The sequence below is a fragment of the Podarcis melisellensis genome (assembly GCF_964234715.1).
Source record: "Podarcis melisellensis genome assembly, chromosome: 18".
NCBI lineage: Eukaryota > Metazoa > Chordata > Lepidosauria > Squamata > Lacertidae > Podarcis > Podarcis melisellensis.
Window position 1 is genome coordinate 11,640,567 of NC_138536.1, and position 14,883 is coordinate 11,655,449.

The 14,883-nt window shown below is 48.7% G+C and overlaps 1 protein-coding gene across 2 annotated transcripts in view; it reads right to left on the reverse strand.

The window, feature by feature from the left end:
• The window catches only part of NCAN (neurocan), a 61,397-nt gene that overhangs the window by 18,718 nt on the left and 27,796 nt on the right, over nucleotides 1-14,883 (reverse strand). For both annotated transcript variants that reach the window (XM_081895369.1, XM_081895368.1), the window contains exons 5-7: nucleotides 13,987-14,114; nucleotides 9,319-9,612; nucleotides 5,250-6,275 (exon numbers count right to left, since the gene is read on the reverse strand). In XM_081895369.1, the coding sequence (XP_081751495.1) occupies nucleotides 5,250-6,275; nucleotides 9,319-9,612; nucleotides 13,987-14,114 (1,448 nt within the window). The remainder of the gene's footprint in view (nucleotides 1-5,249; nucleotides 6,276-9,318; nucleotides 9,613-13,986; nucleotides 14,115-14,883) is intronic.

Below are 14,883 nucleotides of genomic sequence, written 5' to 3' on the forward strand. Positions count from 1 at the left end.
AAATGATATACAGTGAATTGAAAAAGATCTTTAAATTGACCATTCCCGAAAAACTCAAAGCCTTTTTATTGGGAGTAATAGAACGGAGGTTCCCAAAAAGCTGACCAACCTTTTTATGTATGCGACAACTGCAGCTAGGACTTTACATGCACAGAAATGGAAAAGAGATTCCAACTAAGGAAGAATGGTTTATAAAACTGGTGGACTGTGCAGAAATGGTGGAACCGACTGCTAAAATAAGAGGACAAAAGGGTGATATTTTCATAGAAGAATGCAGGCCATTGGTAGGACTACCAATCAAATTATCTTCCTTATATGAAATCATATGCAGGATTTGGGATATGAGCAATGGATTTTGGGGGCTTAGAAAATAAATGCAGGTGTGTCTAATGCAGCTGTTAAGGGGGAATAAAAAAACTAGGGAAGGAGGGATGGGAAGTCAAGAAGAAAATGAGCAGCAAAAAACCACAATATATGTGATTGCGGGTATGTAATAATTTGGAAGATTTAATTAAAAAATTATAAAAAGAGGAAGGTTTTCCTCTATCTCTCATAACACTAGAACCTCATTGAATGAGGCTGAATGTTTGGACCCCATCAGTGAGGCTGAGAGGGGGGTCTTTTTTCTGGACAGCCCAGGACCTCCAGACACACTGCCCAGGCTTGCGCCCCAGGGAGGTTTGACTTCACCCCTGGAGGCACACTCCATTGTCTCTCAAGAAATGGATGCCAGCAACAGCAGTGTATTATGTATTAATTATTATTATTATTATTATTATTATTATATTATGTCCTTAATGTTTCACACCACCATGGGATCTTTGGATAATGGCTGGTATATAAATTGAATAAATAAATAAATAAATTCTTAAGACATATGCATAATTAAAAAAAGGAGAATAAATAGAACACACCAAATTTCCCCCACTGAATATGGCCTCTTCCTTTTTGACCTTCTCTGCTTCCCCCTGCCACACGCCAACCACCCGTTTGTCCGTGGTACAGTCACAAAAGGCTCCCGCCATGACTGATGCAAGGGAGCGTTCTGGAGTGGTTGCCGTGGCAACTGCCTCCTCATTAGCAGGCTGTTCCTGGCTGCTGAGGTCCTCTTCTGCTCCAGGGGGTGGGGGATTAAGAGATAGCATCCTTAAAGGTTTTTTTTTTGGTTGTTGTTCCTATGCACCACAGGTGCAGGTGATGGAGCCCTCAGACCCAGGGGTCCAACGTGGCCCCCCAATTCTCTCTTTTGGGCTCACATGCCCTGCCGGCCTTGCTTTGCAGTTTCAGACCGCCCCCCCTCCAAGTGCCCCTATTTTCTGGGTTGCCCAGAGTAGCTGGGGCAGCCCAGTCAGTGGGTGGGGTATTAATAATAATAATACCTCAATTATTATTATGGAATAGAACAGGGATCAGCAACCTTTTTCAGCAGGGGGCCGGTCCACTATCCCTCAGACCTTGTGGAGGGCAGGACTATATTTTGAAAAAAATATATGAACAAATTCCTATGCCCCACCAATAACCCAGAGATGAAATAATAAAAGCAGACATTCTACTCATGTAAAAACACCAGGCAGGCCCCACAAATAACCCAGAGATGCATTTTAAATCAAAGGACACATTCTCCTCATGTAAAAACATGCTGATTCCCGGACTGTCCGTGGGCCGGATTTAGAAGGTGATTGGGCTGCATCCGGCCCCCGAGCCTTAGTTTGCCTACCCATGGAATAGAATGTCCTTCTTTTCATCAGAGAAATTGGGGGGGGGGGTGCAGCTGCCCTGACAGCTTCTGCCTGACTGGGTAAGCGTCCTCAAACTCTGGTGATGCTGTTTGCTCGTGAACAGAGAAGTGTGTGTGTGTGTGTGTGCACAGCTGAAACCGTTACCCCCCCAAAAAAACTCTGATTGTTGCACGGCTGGAATCAAATAATCCTAGAGTTGGCAAGTCCCCCGAGGTTCATCTAGTCCCCCAGCAAAAGCGGCCGACTTCACAAAGGTAAAAATGAGCCCCCGTTGCCAAGCCTGGTTCTTTTGCCTCTGGCTCCTCCCTCAACCACCTGGCCCTCAGAAGGTTTTGGAGAAAGAGAGATCAGCAGCCTCTGGAGTGGAAACGCTTCTGCTGAATGGTGGGAGATAAGCCCTATGGAACCTCCTTCCACAGGATGGCCACCGTCCCAGACAGCTTTAAAAGAGGGTTAAAAGAATTCCTGGAGGAGAGGGCCTGGTGGCTAGACTCCGTCTCCACAGCTGCAGGCAGAAATGTTTCCGAAGTCCCAGTTGCTGAAACTGCAGGAGTGGGAGAGACTCTTGTGCTGGGTCCTGCTTGGGGGGGGGGGGGGCTTCCCATTTGGGATATCTGGCTGGACAGGATTCTGCACTAGATAAGTCTCCTTTGCAGATGCGTCTCGCCCCTTTTTCAAGCCACCAATAACAATAACCAGTCCTGAAACAATCACACAGGCAGCTGGAGCAATATTCCCTCCTGCGTGCAGCTTGCCCAGCAAAGAACTGGAATCCAGGGAATCTTTCATACCCCTGACTTGGAAGGGCTATAAAACCTCCTGGCTCAGGGTGGGAGCTGTGTTTGGAGACAGACAACCTCACTGGTCTTTAAGGTGCTACTGGACAATTTCTTATTTTTTAAATTTATTTTGACTGCGTCAGACCAACACGGCTACCTACCTATGTGAATCTAGAATCATTGCAAGGTGTGAGACTTTCCTGAATGCTCCCTGCTTGATTTCTCTCTTTCCCTTTCTGATCCTAGAGAATTTTGCCCTTCTCACCTAGACCATTTCCCACACATCTTGACTTCCCACCCTGACTTCTCACCGCCTGGCTACTTTCTCTTAATTTGAGTGCCATCGCCTGGGACAATCTGGCAAATTCTCCACATAACCCTGAGTGTCAAAATTATGCATATTTGCAAAATAACTCCGCCTGCAGAGACCACACAAACATACATACGCTTCCTCCTTAATTGGCTTTAAGGCTTTTTTTCTGAGCGGAAATTATGCATAAGTGCATCCCATCAAGATGCAAACATGCTCTAATTGGCATAGAATGCCCACTTTGTGCCTGTGGATTGCGGGCGTTTTGAAGGTGATGGCAGGTCTTTTGGGGAGGGGGGAGAGAGAGAGGGAGGAGGAGGAAATGACAGGCTCAGCACTGGGAGCTTCTGGGGTGATAAAGGGTAGGCAGAGGGCAAGGCAGATGAAGGGGAGTCTTGACTATTATGGGATGCCTCCACAGAAGCTAATAACATTTCAGCCCTGAGAAATTGAACATGGGGGATTCATCAGGTGGACGTATTATGAGCAGTCTTCCTGAATTACTATAAATTAGCGCAGTGCCACAAATGTTTCGTTTAAGGATGTCAGAAGAGCCCCGCAGTGGCAGGATAAGGCCAGTAGCCCACCCAGCTGTAGAATCATAGAATTGTTGAGTTGGAAGGGAAGGGGCCCTGATCTCTTTCAGCTTCTGCCTTCTGGAAGAAGGTCCAGGGTTATAAAGAATAGGACTAGCCGCCTGAGAAACAGTTTCTATCCAAATGCGATTTTGGTTTTAAACGCAGTGTAAGGTAGTCTCTGTGGGAGTATATTGTATCTAATTATGGGGTATCAGAGTTTTTGGGGGGCTAACCAGGCTGGGATAGCTGGGATAGCAGGCTTGTTGGTTTTTGAATGTCTGGTGTAGATTCTTTCAATTTCGTTGTTCTGGATGGGACAATGACAATAAAGATTATCATATCGTTTCCATGCAGGAATCTCATCTAAAGCATCCATGACAGGTGGCCTTCCAACGTCTAGCATCCTGTCCTCATGGTGGCCAACCAGTTGCCCCAAAGGGAAGCCCACAAATAGGATGTGAGAGCAAATAGTCTTCACCCATTCTTGTTCTCCACTGTTCTGTGGTAGACCAGCTCTGCCCATGGAGGCTCCATTTAGGAATCGTAAGAAACTAAGAAGAGCCCTGCAGCCGTCGGATCAGGCCAAAGGGCGCTCATCAAATGCTCCAGTGGGAAATCCCCCAGGACCCAGAACAAGAGCCCTTTGCCCTCCTGCAGGTGCCACTTTTGCAAGAGAAAGGGGCTACAGTGAAAGGGGATGACAGATTTTAGGCATCCATTGTGATGGAACTCCTACTTGAGGACTTCCCTGACTTTTTTCTGGCCCACGTAGGACCAGCCTGGATAGCTGGCCTTGGTGAAGATTTGACATTTTCATCCCCAAAAAGTTTTTGATTTGAGTTTCTACTGAAATGAGGCTGCAATTAAAGGTTGTATTTTATTCTTGTTTTTAAGTTGCATTTTAATCAATTGTTTTTATACCTGGTGTTAGCTGCCCTGAGCCCAGTCTTGGCTGGGGAGGGCAGGGTATAAATAAAATTTATTATCATCATCACCATCACCATCATCATCATAATCGTAATCACCATAGGGGGGTCAAGGCGGCATGGGTTTACCCCTGTGTTGCCCTCACAACAATCCTGTGGGGTAGATCAGGTCAAGAGAGCAACAGAGATAGGATAACCTGGTGAGAGACAGAGTGGGATAGCAGCTAGGGGGTTGGGGTAGGACCTGGGATAGAGCAGGGTTCAAATCCCCCCTCAGCCACAGAGGCTCCCTGGGCGACCTTGAGGGATGATGATAAGAAAATTTTTTATTTATACCCCACCCTACTGGCCAGTAAATTTCAGTAAAAACATAATGGGGGGGGGACAATTTAAAATACAGGTTAAAATGCAATTTAAAATGCAGCCTCATTTTAAAAGTAGCCCATAGATCAAAACCATAAGGGGAGGGAAACTGAGTCCAAACCAAAGGCCAGGCAGAACAGCTCCGCCTTGCAGGTCCTGCAGAAAGATGTCAAGTCCCGCAGGGCCCTAGTCTCTTGTGACAGAGCGTTCCACCAAGTCGGGGCCAGTACTGAAAAGGCCCTGGCCCTAGTTGAGACCAATCTAACCACCTTGCGACTTGGGACCTCCAAGGTGTTGTCATTTGTGGACCTTAAGGTCCTCCGCAGGGCATACCAGGAGAGGCAGTCCCATAGGTAAGTGGGTATGTGATGATGATTTCTACCCCACCTATCTGACTGGGTTGCTCCAGTCACCCTGGGCAGCTTCCTCACAGGGCTGTTGTGAGGTGGCAAGGACGAACCATGCACACGTCACCTCAGATGTGACTCATTGCACCTTCAGAGCACAAGCTCTGGGTTTGACTGAAATGAAAACAAATCTGGAGATTCACTTACCATTCCCTTCCACTTCGTTGGAGAAGGCGTAGATCACCCCGCCCCGTAGAGCAGAGGCAGGGCTCGGTGCCTCCCTCGCGGTGGCCTCAATGGAGTTGTCTGCCATCGTGCGCACTGCCAGCGCCAGGACAGAGAGAGTCGTGGGCACCGCGGTGCCGTCTCCCCCGCCGATGCTCGGCTGGCTGCCGCCACTGTCTCCTTCTTCCTCTCGCCGTCTCTGGAAGTAGCGCCCATTCAGCCCGGAGTAAATGCTCTTTCGGGTAGATTCAGGGAGGCCAGCAGGAGCCGGAGGAGCCTCGGTGCCAAAGGGGTGGCCTCCGTGAGGCACCGGGGGGAGGGCTGAGGTCGGATGCCCCTTGGGGCTGTGGGTCCGGAACGGGGGCTGGGGGCTGAGTGAGCTGCTCCCTTCTGCGGTTCCATGTAGCCAAGTTGGAGAGGTTGGATGGGCAACGTCCTCAGGTGGTAAGCCATCGTCAGAGTCTTCCGGAGGAGGGGACTTGGTGATGGTTTGACCGGCTTTGGCTGACTCTTTGCCAACGGTCATCTCGCCATGCTCCTTCATCTCATCAACCGGAGTTTGGTCAGCTGTATCCAACGGATGTCCACCGTCCGCCCCACCCGGGATGGAGACGGTGAATGGTCTTGTAGATGCGGGACTTTCCAAATCCAAGGGGGTTGCCTTTGGGGCTGGTGCCGCCCTCTCCTCCCACGGATCCACAGACCCAGCCGGGAAAGCCGTCACCAGCTGGAGTTGCTCGTCTTCCTCCAGGAACGGGACGGCGGCCTTCTGCGAGGGAGCGTAGGGATCCTTTGAGAGCTCTTTCGAGTCTCCTGACATGACAGTGTCGTCGTTCTCCTTGGGGAAAAGCTCATTCAGCAGCGGCAAGTGGGAATCGTGCTCCACCAAGACGTTCTCGATGCCTGGATCCTGGCTCCCCTCAGAGTCCTGATCCATGGGCTCCCGAGCCACCTGGCCGTGGTCGACCCCCACTGTGGCTGGGCCTGGTTTTGTGGGTGGCTGCCAGGCTGCAAAGAGAAGAAGAGAGGTATTAGACCGCTTGGGTTTGAGGCTGACCTTTACGCAGTGCTTTTTTTCTGGAAAAAAGGTGGGGAAACTCATCACAAAGTTTGTTTTTTTGTTGCGGGTCCAGGTGCAGTGCCACCGCCAACCCCCAGGCAGCAGCTAAATATAAGATGTGATTAATGAACTCAGCAGACAAATACAGTGGTACCTCGGTTGAAGAACATTCAGTTTACGAACTATTCGGTTTACGAACTCTGCAAAACCGGAAGTGGTGTCCCGGTTTGCAAACTTTATCTTGGTCTAAGAACTTTCCCAGAGCCTTAAAATGTTTCATCTTCCTAGCCATAATCTCCTGCCCTCTGAGGCATTTAGTACATAAGAATTGCCGTCCTGGGTCAGGCCCCAAGACCAGTGGCCCATCAGATGCTCCAATGGGAAGCCCACAAGTGGGGATGGAGGCGACAGCCACCTCAGAACCCTCCGGTAACAGAGGTAGATTGTTCCTGAACATGGAGGTTTCGTGTGAGAACAGAAGAATGTAAGGAAAGCCTGTTGGACCAGCCATTGGCCCATCTAGTCCAGCGGCCTCTTCTCTCAGCGGCCAACCAGATGCCTGTGGGGAACCAGCAAGCAGGATCTGACCACAAGAGCAGGACTCTCCCTTCCTGCAGCTCCAGAAACTCGTATTTAGAAGCATTCTGGCCTCCAGTTGTGGAGGCAGAGCCGAGCCGCTGTGGCTGGTAGCCATCGATAGCCCTCTGCTTCTCCAGTCCTCTTTTAAAGGCATCCAAATTGGTGGCCATTGCTGCCTCCAGTGGGAAGGAGTTCCACAGACTAACTCCGTGCTGTGTGAATAAACCTTTCCTTTTATCTGCCCTGAAACTTTCAACATTCAGCTTCACTGGATGCCCATGAGTTCGAGTGGTAGGAGAGAGGGAGAAAAGTTCTCCACTTTCTCCATGCCATGCAGAATTCTCCCTCTCCAAATTGATTCTTGCGTTGCAGAGGGTTGGACTAGATGACCCTTGAGGGTCCCTTTCAACTCTATGATTCTGATTCTATACCGCCTGTTAATTAGCTGTGAGAACAGGCAAGGAGAGAGGTGGAGAATAGGAAAGACCTGGATTTACGATGCTCACGCACTCCTGCCCCCCCTCCAGCCCCGGCTGGCTCCCCCCCCAATGATACTGCTGCTATACAAGTACAGGCACTTTGTTTTATTAAAAGGAAGGGAGTTTGGAAATGCCATTTTATGCTCTGCCTCATGCCAAGGGTGTGCTCATAAATCAGCCGGCATCGCCAAAGGCAACTTCTGCAGTCGCTTGGGCCGAGGAGAAGAAAATTGCATCCCACCGTCCCCTGACCACTTCCCAGCTCCAAGTGCGTCTGGAATGATTGCACCTTAAATTGTGTCACCTCAGAGAGGAGGGGCTGCAGGGAGCGGGGAGACAGTGGGGCCTGGCAATCCCATTGCAGCACGCAGGATTTGAGCGTGGGAATAAATAAATAAATAATAAATTATTTATACCCCGCCCTTCCCAGTTCAGGAAACCGGGCTCAGGGCGGCTAACAACAAATTTAAAACACTTAATTGATGCTACAAAAAACAGCATAAAATACGGTATAAAACATAAATAACAATAAAATCAAAAATCAATTTAGGGGGAAAATCCATCCAATAAACATTAGATGATCACCAGGGCTAGCTGGCTAAATTAGTCCCATTTGGGCCAGCAAGGAGACCAGGGAGAACCAGCTGTGGGATCCCAGAGCGGGTAATCTTCATAGAAAGGGGAGGGGGAGGGAAGGAAGGGGAACAAAAAATCAGGCCAGGTTCAAATTAAAAGCCAGGCGGAATAGTTCTGTCTTACAGGCCCTGCAGAAGGAGGTTAAATCTTTAGGGCCCTGGTCTTGTGGGACAGAGCATTCCACCAGGTCGGAGCCATCACTGAGAAGGCCCTGGCCCTGGTGGAGGATAGTCTGACTTCCTTAGAGCCCAGGACCTCTAAACTATGGTTATTCATGGACCTTAAGGTCCTCTGTGGGCAGACCAGGAGAGGTGGTCCTGTAAGTATGGGAAGTCTCCCATCCCCTGTCTAGCAAAAGGGTTTTCATAAAATTACTCCGCTGGGAGTAGTTTGGGCTGGGGGTTCACTGATATGCGGATGATACCCAGCTCTACCTCTCCTTTAAATCAGAACCAGTGAAGGCAGTGAAGTGTCTGGGGGCAGTTGAAGGATGGATGGCAGTCAACAGATTGAGGTTGAATCCCAGCAAGACAGAAGTTTTGTTTCTGGGGGACAGGGGGCGGGCAGGTGGGGGGACGACTCCCTGGTCTTGAATGGGGTAACTGTGCCCCTGAAGGACCAGGTGCACAGCCTGGGAGTCATTTTGGACTCACAGCTGTCCATAGAGGTGCATGTCAATTCTGTGTCCAAGGCAGCTGTCTACCAGCGCCATCTGAGACCCTGCATACCTGCTCCCAGTGAGTGCCCTGGTTATCTCCTGCTTGGACTACTGCAATGCGCTCTACCTGGGGCTACCTTGGAAGGTGACTTGGAAACGGCAGCTAATCCAGAAGGCAGCAGCCAGACTGGTGACTAAGAGTGGCTGCTGGGACCATAGAACACCGGTCCTGAAAGACCTATATTGGCTCCCAGTATGTTTCTAGGCACAATTCAGACTGTTGGTGCTAACCTTGAAAGCCATAAATGGCCTCAGCCCTGTGTACTTGAAGGAACATCTCCACCCCCATCGTCCAGCCTGGACACTGCTGCATCTTGTGGGAGTGAGGAGTGTGTGGACAAGGGCCAGCTTCCGTCTGCCCTGAATATCCTTCAAGCAACATCATTTCATTGGAAGGAGGGAAATGAAACAATGCCGAAATGACGACAGAGTTGCTCAACAAAGAGCAAATCCTCTGTGCTGTATTTTACATACAGTATTTGCATTTCCACTGCTCTGTGTTTTGATTTTTCTCAGCTTTGGTCACAGCTTGCTGCGGGAAAAGCACCATAAAACTTAAACTCAACCAATTGACCCAACCTTTGTAGCAGTAGGCATCAAACTTGGAAGCTGGATCTGGGAAGCCCGTCCGGTTTGAGAACTGGTAGACTGTCCGGACGCCAGGTTCGTCCCCACCACACTTCTTCCGCGGGATCCGTATAGGGTAGCGGACGCTTCCGTCAGCCAGCCATCCTGGGTCGCACTGGTCCAGCCCTTCTCTCCAAGCGAGGTACAGCTGCCCTGCAGTCGCCAGCCGAGCCCCTCGGCTCAGGCAGTGCTTCTGAGCCGTCTGAAACGTCAGCCGTCCGGGGCTGGAGGCATAGAACACCTTTCCTGAAAGCAGGGAATGAAAAAAGGTTGAAATCCCCTCAAACAAACCACTCAAAGCAGTTTGCAGAAACTTAAAGCAATAAAGTTATCAGGGAAACATACTATTATTCTACAATGCAGAGGAATTACGATGGGAATTAGTGGAGGTAAAGCTAATTATTATTAACAACAACAATTTGAGGTTCCCTCTTGGACTTTTTGTTGGGAGAAGAAGTGAACGATGCAGCGACACTTTGACTAAAAAGAAATGTGGTTTAACAGAAATTGGAGAAGTTGAACTGAGTCCTTTTTCTAATGTAAAGTAGCAGGAGGAGAACAGAAGGAGCCCCTTGTTGTCTTTGGTGTTTCTTATCTCTCTCGTCTCCCCTCCTCTTTTTCCCTTTCTGTTCTTGTTCTCTTTCTCTCTTCCCTCTCTTTCTTGTCTTCTCGATTCTGTTTGTCCTAGGTTATTACTTGAGTGTGTTGTGAAAACTTCAGTAAAAATCAGTTTGAAATACGATGATGATGAAGAAGAAGAAGAATAAACATACAAAACGTTGAAATTCCCAGACAGGTTAAAGTCCACATCAATTTTCTAAAGCATCTGAGCAGACTTGTCCAAACAAGAATGCTTTTAGCAGGCGCCCAAAAGAATACAGGGAAGGCACCTGTATCAATGGGCCACGAGTGTGGGTGCTGCCACACTAAACGATCTGAGATGATGCACTTATATCATAGAATCATAGAGTTGGAAAAGACCCTGAGCATCATCGAGTCCAGCTCCCAGCAATGAAGGAACATGAAGCTGTCCAATGTGGGGATCAAACCCACGACCCTGGTGTTACCAGCACCATGCTCTAACCGACATGAGCCAACAGTGTGACGCGGCAGCTAAAAAAGCCAATGCAATTCTGGGCTGCATCAATAGGAGTATAGCATCTAGATCAAGGGAAGTAATAGTGCCACTGTATTCTGCTCTGGTCAGACCTCACCTGGAGTACTGTGTCCAGTTCTGGGCACCACAGTTCAAGAAGGACACTGACAAACTGGAACGTGTCCAGAGGAGGGCAACCAAAATGGTCAAAGGCCTGGAAACAATGCCTTATGAGGAACGGCTAAGGGAGCGCTGGGCATGTTTAGCCTGGAGAAGAGGAGGTTAAGGGGTGATATGATAGCCATGTTCAAATATATAAAAAAAGGATGTCACATAGAGGAGGGAGAAAGGTTGTTTTCTGCTGCTCCAGAGAAGCGGACACGGAGCAATGGATCCAAACTACAAGAAAGAAGATTCCACCTAAGCATTAGGAAGAACTTCCTGACAGTAAGAGCTGTTTGACAGTGGAATTTGCTGCCAAGGAGTGTGGTGGAGTCTCCTTCTTTGGAGGTCTTTAAGCAGAGGCTTGACAACCATATGTCAGGAGTGCTCTGATGGTGTTTCCTGCTTGGCAGGGGGTTGGACTCGATGGCCCTTGGGGTCTCTTCCAACTCTAGGATTCTATGATTCTATGAGTGGTTACTGGCAGGTTTGCTGCTCTGGTCTCCTTTGGGAATCATAGAATCACAGAATTGTAGAGTTGTAGGGACACAAGCATCATGTAGCCCATCCCTCTGCAATGCAGGAATGAATGAATTTTACCATTACGGTCACAGACCAGTTCCGGCTCACTTACAATATCAGGAAAATCATAAAACACAACAGGAATACATTGAATTGCAATTGGGTATAACAGAGACAATACAGCAGCAGTTAAAAATATATATTAAATCTTGATCACTAAAATACAACCTAAAATTGTCATTTAAAACCTTAATCATTTTGGTAGTACAGCTTGTTCCCTAAGTTTTATGTCGCACAGAATTTGGCCACCCTGAGCGTGATCTCTAGATCCTTGTCCTCTACCAGGAGTTTTAGACATTGAAGTTCAGACCCATTTGGAGATTTTTGTATAACAGGAGTGATAAATACCGAGCGTAGATCCCCGTAGAACGGCAGTGTAACAAGACATGAGAGACAGTTTCTACCTCCATCAAGTTGCAGGGGCAGACTCGTTCCACTTATTATGGTTTACCCTCGAATCTGCCCTGCAATAAGGCAGGTGGCAGCACGTTGAATCTAGCGAGAGTAAATGACCGTCTGTATTTGGGTATTTGTAATTTTGATAAATAATTTGCTGGGGTAAATCCTCTCCCATTATCTTTTATTGCTGGGTGTTTATTCACCTTTCTCATGTGGCATTGCTGTTCCATATCCCAAATTTGTTGGTGGATTATTGCTCTAGCTTTCTCATAACCTACAGCTATCAGGGCCTGTGGGGAAGCAATGCAGGAATCACAGCTAATGGAGAGAGCTTTCTCCTCCCTGAATGGGTCCAATCCTCTTTTAAAGCCATCCAGGTTGGTGGCCATGACTGCTTCCTGTGGCAGAGAGTTCCAGAGTTTAACTCTGTGTTGTGTGAAGAAGTCTTTTCTTTTCATCTCTCTCGTTCGCTTTTTCTTGGAACTTAAAAGTCCCAAACGCTGCAGCCTTTCCAGAGTCACTCCATCCCCTTGATCATTTTGGCTGGCAGCAAAGTTGCCCAGGGTGGGGGTCCAGGGCGACCCCCGCCTTCACCCTTGGCCTTGAGTGAGCTTCAGAGAAGCCTCTGCCAGACTCTGAGGTTTCTATGTTTCTTAAACAACCATCATTACTTAAGGAACAAAGCCAAGACAGGATAAGTTACCCTTTTGTTCGATTGTTCCCTTTCTCCAGCGGAGACAAAGAGGAACTCGAGCGTGGCCGATTTATCAAAGCGATGCCTGCTTGCGATTCCCCCTCCGGGATCTCGGGAGAAGCCTGCAATGGTTTTTTGATGGTGCCTTTCATTTCATTAGCAAAGCTGTCTCGGGCTGTTGAAATGGGCCGTTTCTGCTCATCGTGACTGAGGATCAACCCCAGGCAACGATCCATCAGCGCTCCCTTGGGTTTGCATGTGTGTTTTATTTCTAAACAGGCTGAGGATTAAAATCTTCTCGGGCTGTTTTCAGAAACACGGCGTGGCTGTCTGGGAACCTTTCTTCTTGACATCCAAAAGGCAGAAAATGTCTTAAAACAGAACAAAACTGGGCTTTGGTGTTTGATAAAGGGAGCTGCAGGTTACGGCCTCTTGGCAAATGCTGGATTAAGGGGTAGTGGTGAATCCAGACCCTCCAACATTTCTCCAATGAAAATAGGGACGCCCTAAGGAAAAGCATGACATTCCAGGATCAAATAAGAAACAGGGATTACTTCTGTAAATCCGGGGCTGTCCCTGGAAAACAGGGACACCGGGAGGGTCTGTGAATCAGAAGGTGGAATCTGCAGATAAGTCTGGGGTTTGCATTGCAATCACTGGGGCAGTGGACTGGAGTTGTGGGGCGCTACTTCCCATTGCTATACTTGCTTGTGATGAGGATGTAAGGGAAACCTGCTGGATCAGACCCAAAGGGGGCCCTCAGGTCCATGCATGCTTGTTTTTGAATTATTATTGTTATGCAAGAATCTTTTGCCCAATGTAGGGCTTGAACCCACGACCTGAGATTAAGAGTCACATGATCTATCAACTGAGCTATCCCAGGAATAGCCTGCTTCCCTTTGGGAAGGTTATTTGACATAATCATAGAACTGTAGAGTTGGAAGGGACCCTGAGGGTCATCCAGTCCAACCCCCTGCAATGCAGGAATAGGCAGCTGTCCCATACAGGGATTGAACCTGCAACCTTGGTGTTATCAGCACCATGGTCTAATGCTTTGGCTCTCTCTTTCTTTCTCTCTCACACATTTCTTCTTGAAGGAGAAATCTGGACCCATAAATTTATTTCTCTTGCATGATGCTGGAAGTTAGCACGGAAGAGGCAGCGGTGGTCTAGTGGTTAGAGTGTCAGACTAGTAACGGGGAAGCCAAGGTTGAAATCTCCACTCAGCACCTGAAGCTCAATGGGTGACCTTGGGCCTGCCACTGCCTCTCAGCCTAGCCTACCTGACTGGGTTGTTGTTATGGTGAGAGAACTACATATGCCACTTTAAGCTGCTAGGAGAAAAGGTATGTTATAAATGCACAAAAGAAATAATGGTAAATGAATAAGATGTCAACCCACTGAAAACAATGAGCACGACTGCTCTGAGCAGGATTAGCTGGGAGCAACCCAAAGTAAGATTCTAGGCATAATGGCCATGGTTATCTTAGAGGTCCATTAACTTCAATGGGGCCTGCTCCGGGGAGAACTCGCTTGGCGACAAGGCTCTGCACCCATTGCTTGACCGAGAAATTGCACTGCAAAATTCAGAGAGGTCTGGATTTCAAAGGACGGCTGTAGTTCTGTTTCCAAAAGTGCTGGCTGAGTCTATTTCGCCCTCTGCTCCGTTTGCACGGGCCGTACTCACCCCGAAGCTCCTTCGAGTAGCAGTAGACATCGTAGGCCTCCCCGGCCTCCCGCTCCCCATAGCTCCGGACTCCCGGGAGGGTGTTGCGATCGCCGTAGCAGCCAGGCCTCGAGAGGGTGATGGGGTACCTGTGCCAGGAAGGAGCAGGGGGAGCGTTGGATGGGAGGGAAGACGGAGGGGGAGCACTGCAAGCCAGGATTCTCCCAGAATCCTTTGCCAAAGGAAAAGAGCTGGTTGGATGGAGGTCCAGCAGCTGGAATGCCTTTGAAGGGAGGGGGGAAGAACAGAGCAGGGGGGCAACCCAGGGAGAGGAGGGGCAGGGGGAAATGGGGGTGGGAGGCAGGACAGGGAGCCCACCTTGGTATCAGCACGTATCACAATTACTCAGCAAAGGGTCCCTATTTGTTTTCCCCAGCCTCCCTCTTGGAAGCTACGAAAAAAAGGCAGACTCTCCAATGTTTCTCCGATGAAAATAGGGACATCCTGTTTTCCTGTTCAGGGAATTTTTTAATGTGTGATGTTGTATTGTGGTTTTACTTCTTTTTTTGTGGGGAGCTGCTCAGAGTGGCTGGGGCAACCCAGTCAGATGGGTGGCATAATATGTTGGAGGCTTCCAACATATATAAAAACATAATAAAACATTAAACAAATTCCCTATACAGTGGACGCTCCGGTTGCGAATGTGATCCGTGCGGGATGCACGTTCGCAACCCGCAGAGTTCGCAACCCGTGTCTGCACACATGCGGGTTACGATTTGGTGCTTCTGTGCATGTGCAAAGTGCAATTTAGTGCTTCTGCACATGCGCAACCACCAAAACCCGGAAGTAACCCGTTCCGGTACTTCCAGGTTTTGGAGGTCTGCAACCCAAAAAAACTCAACCTGAAGCATCTGTAAC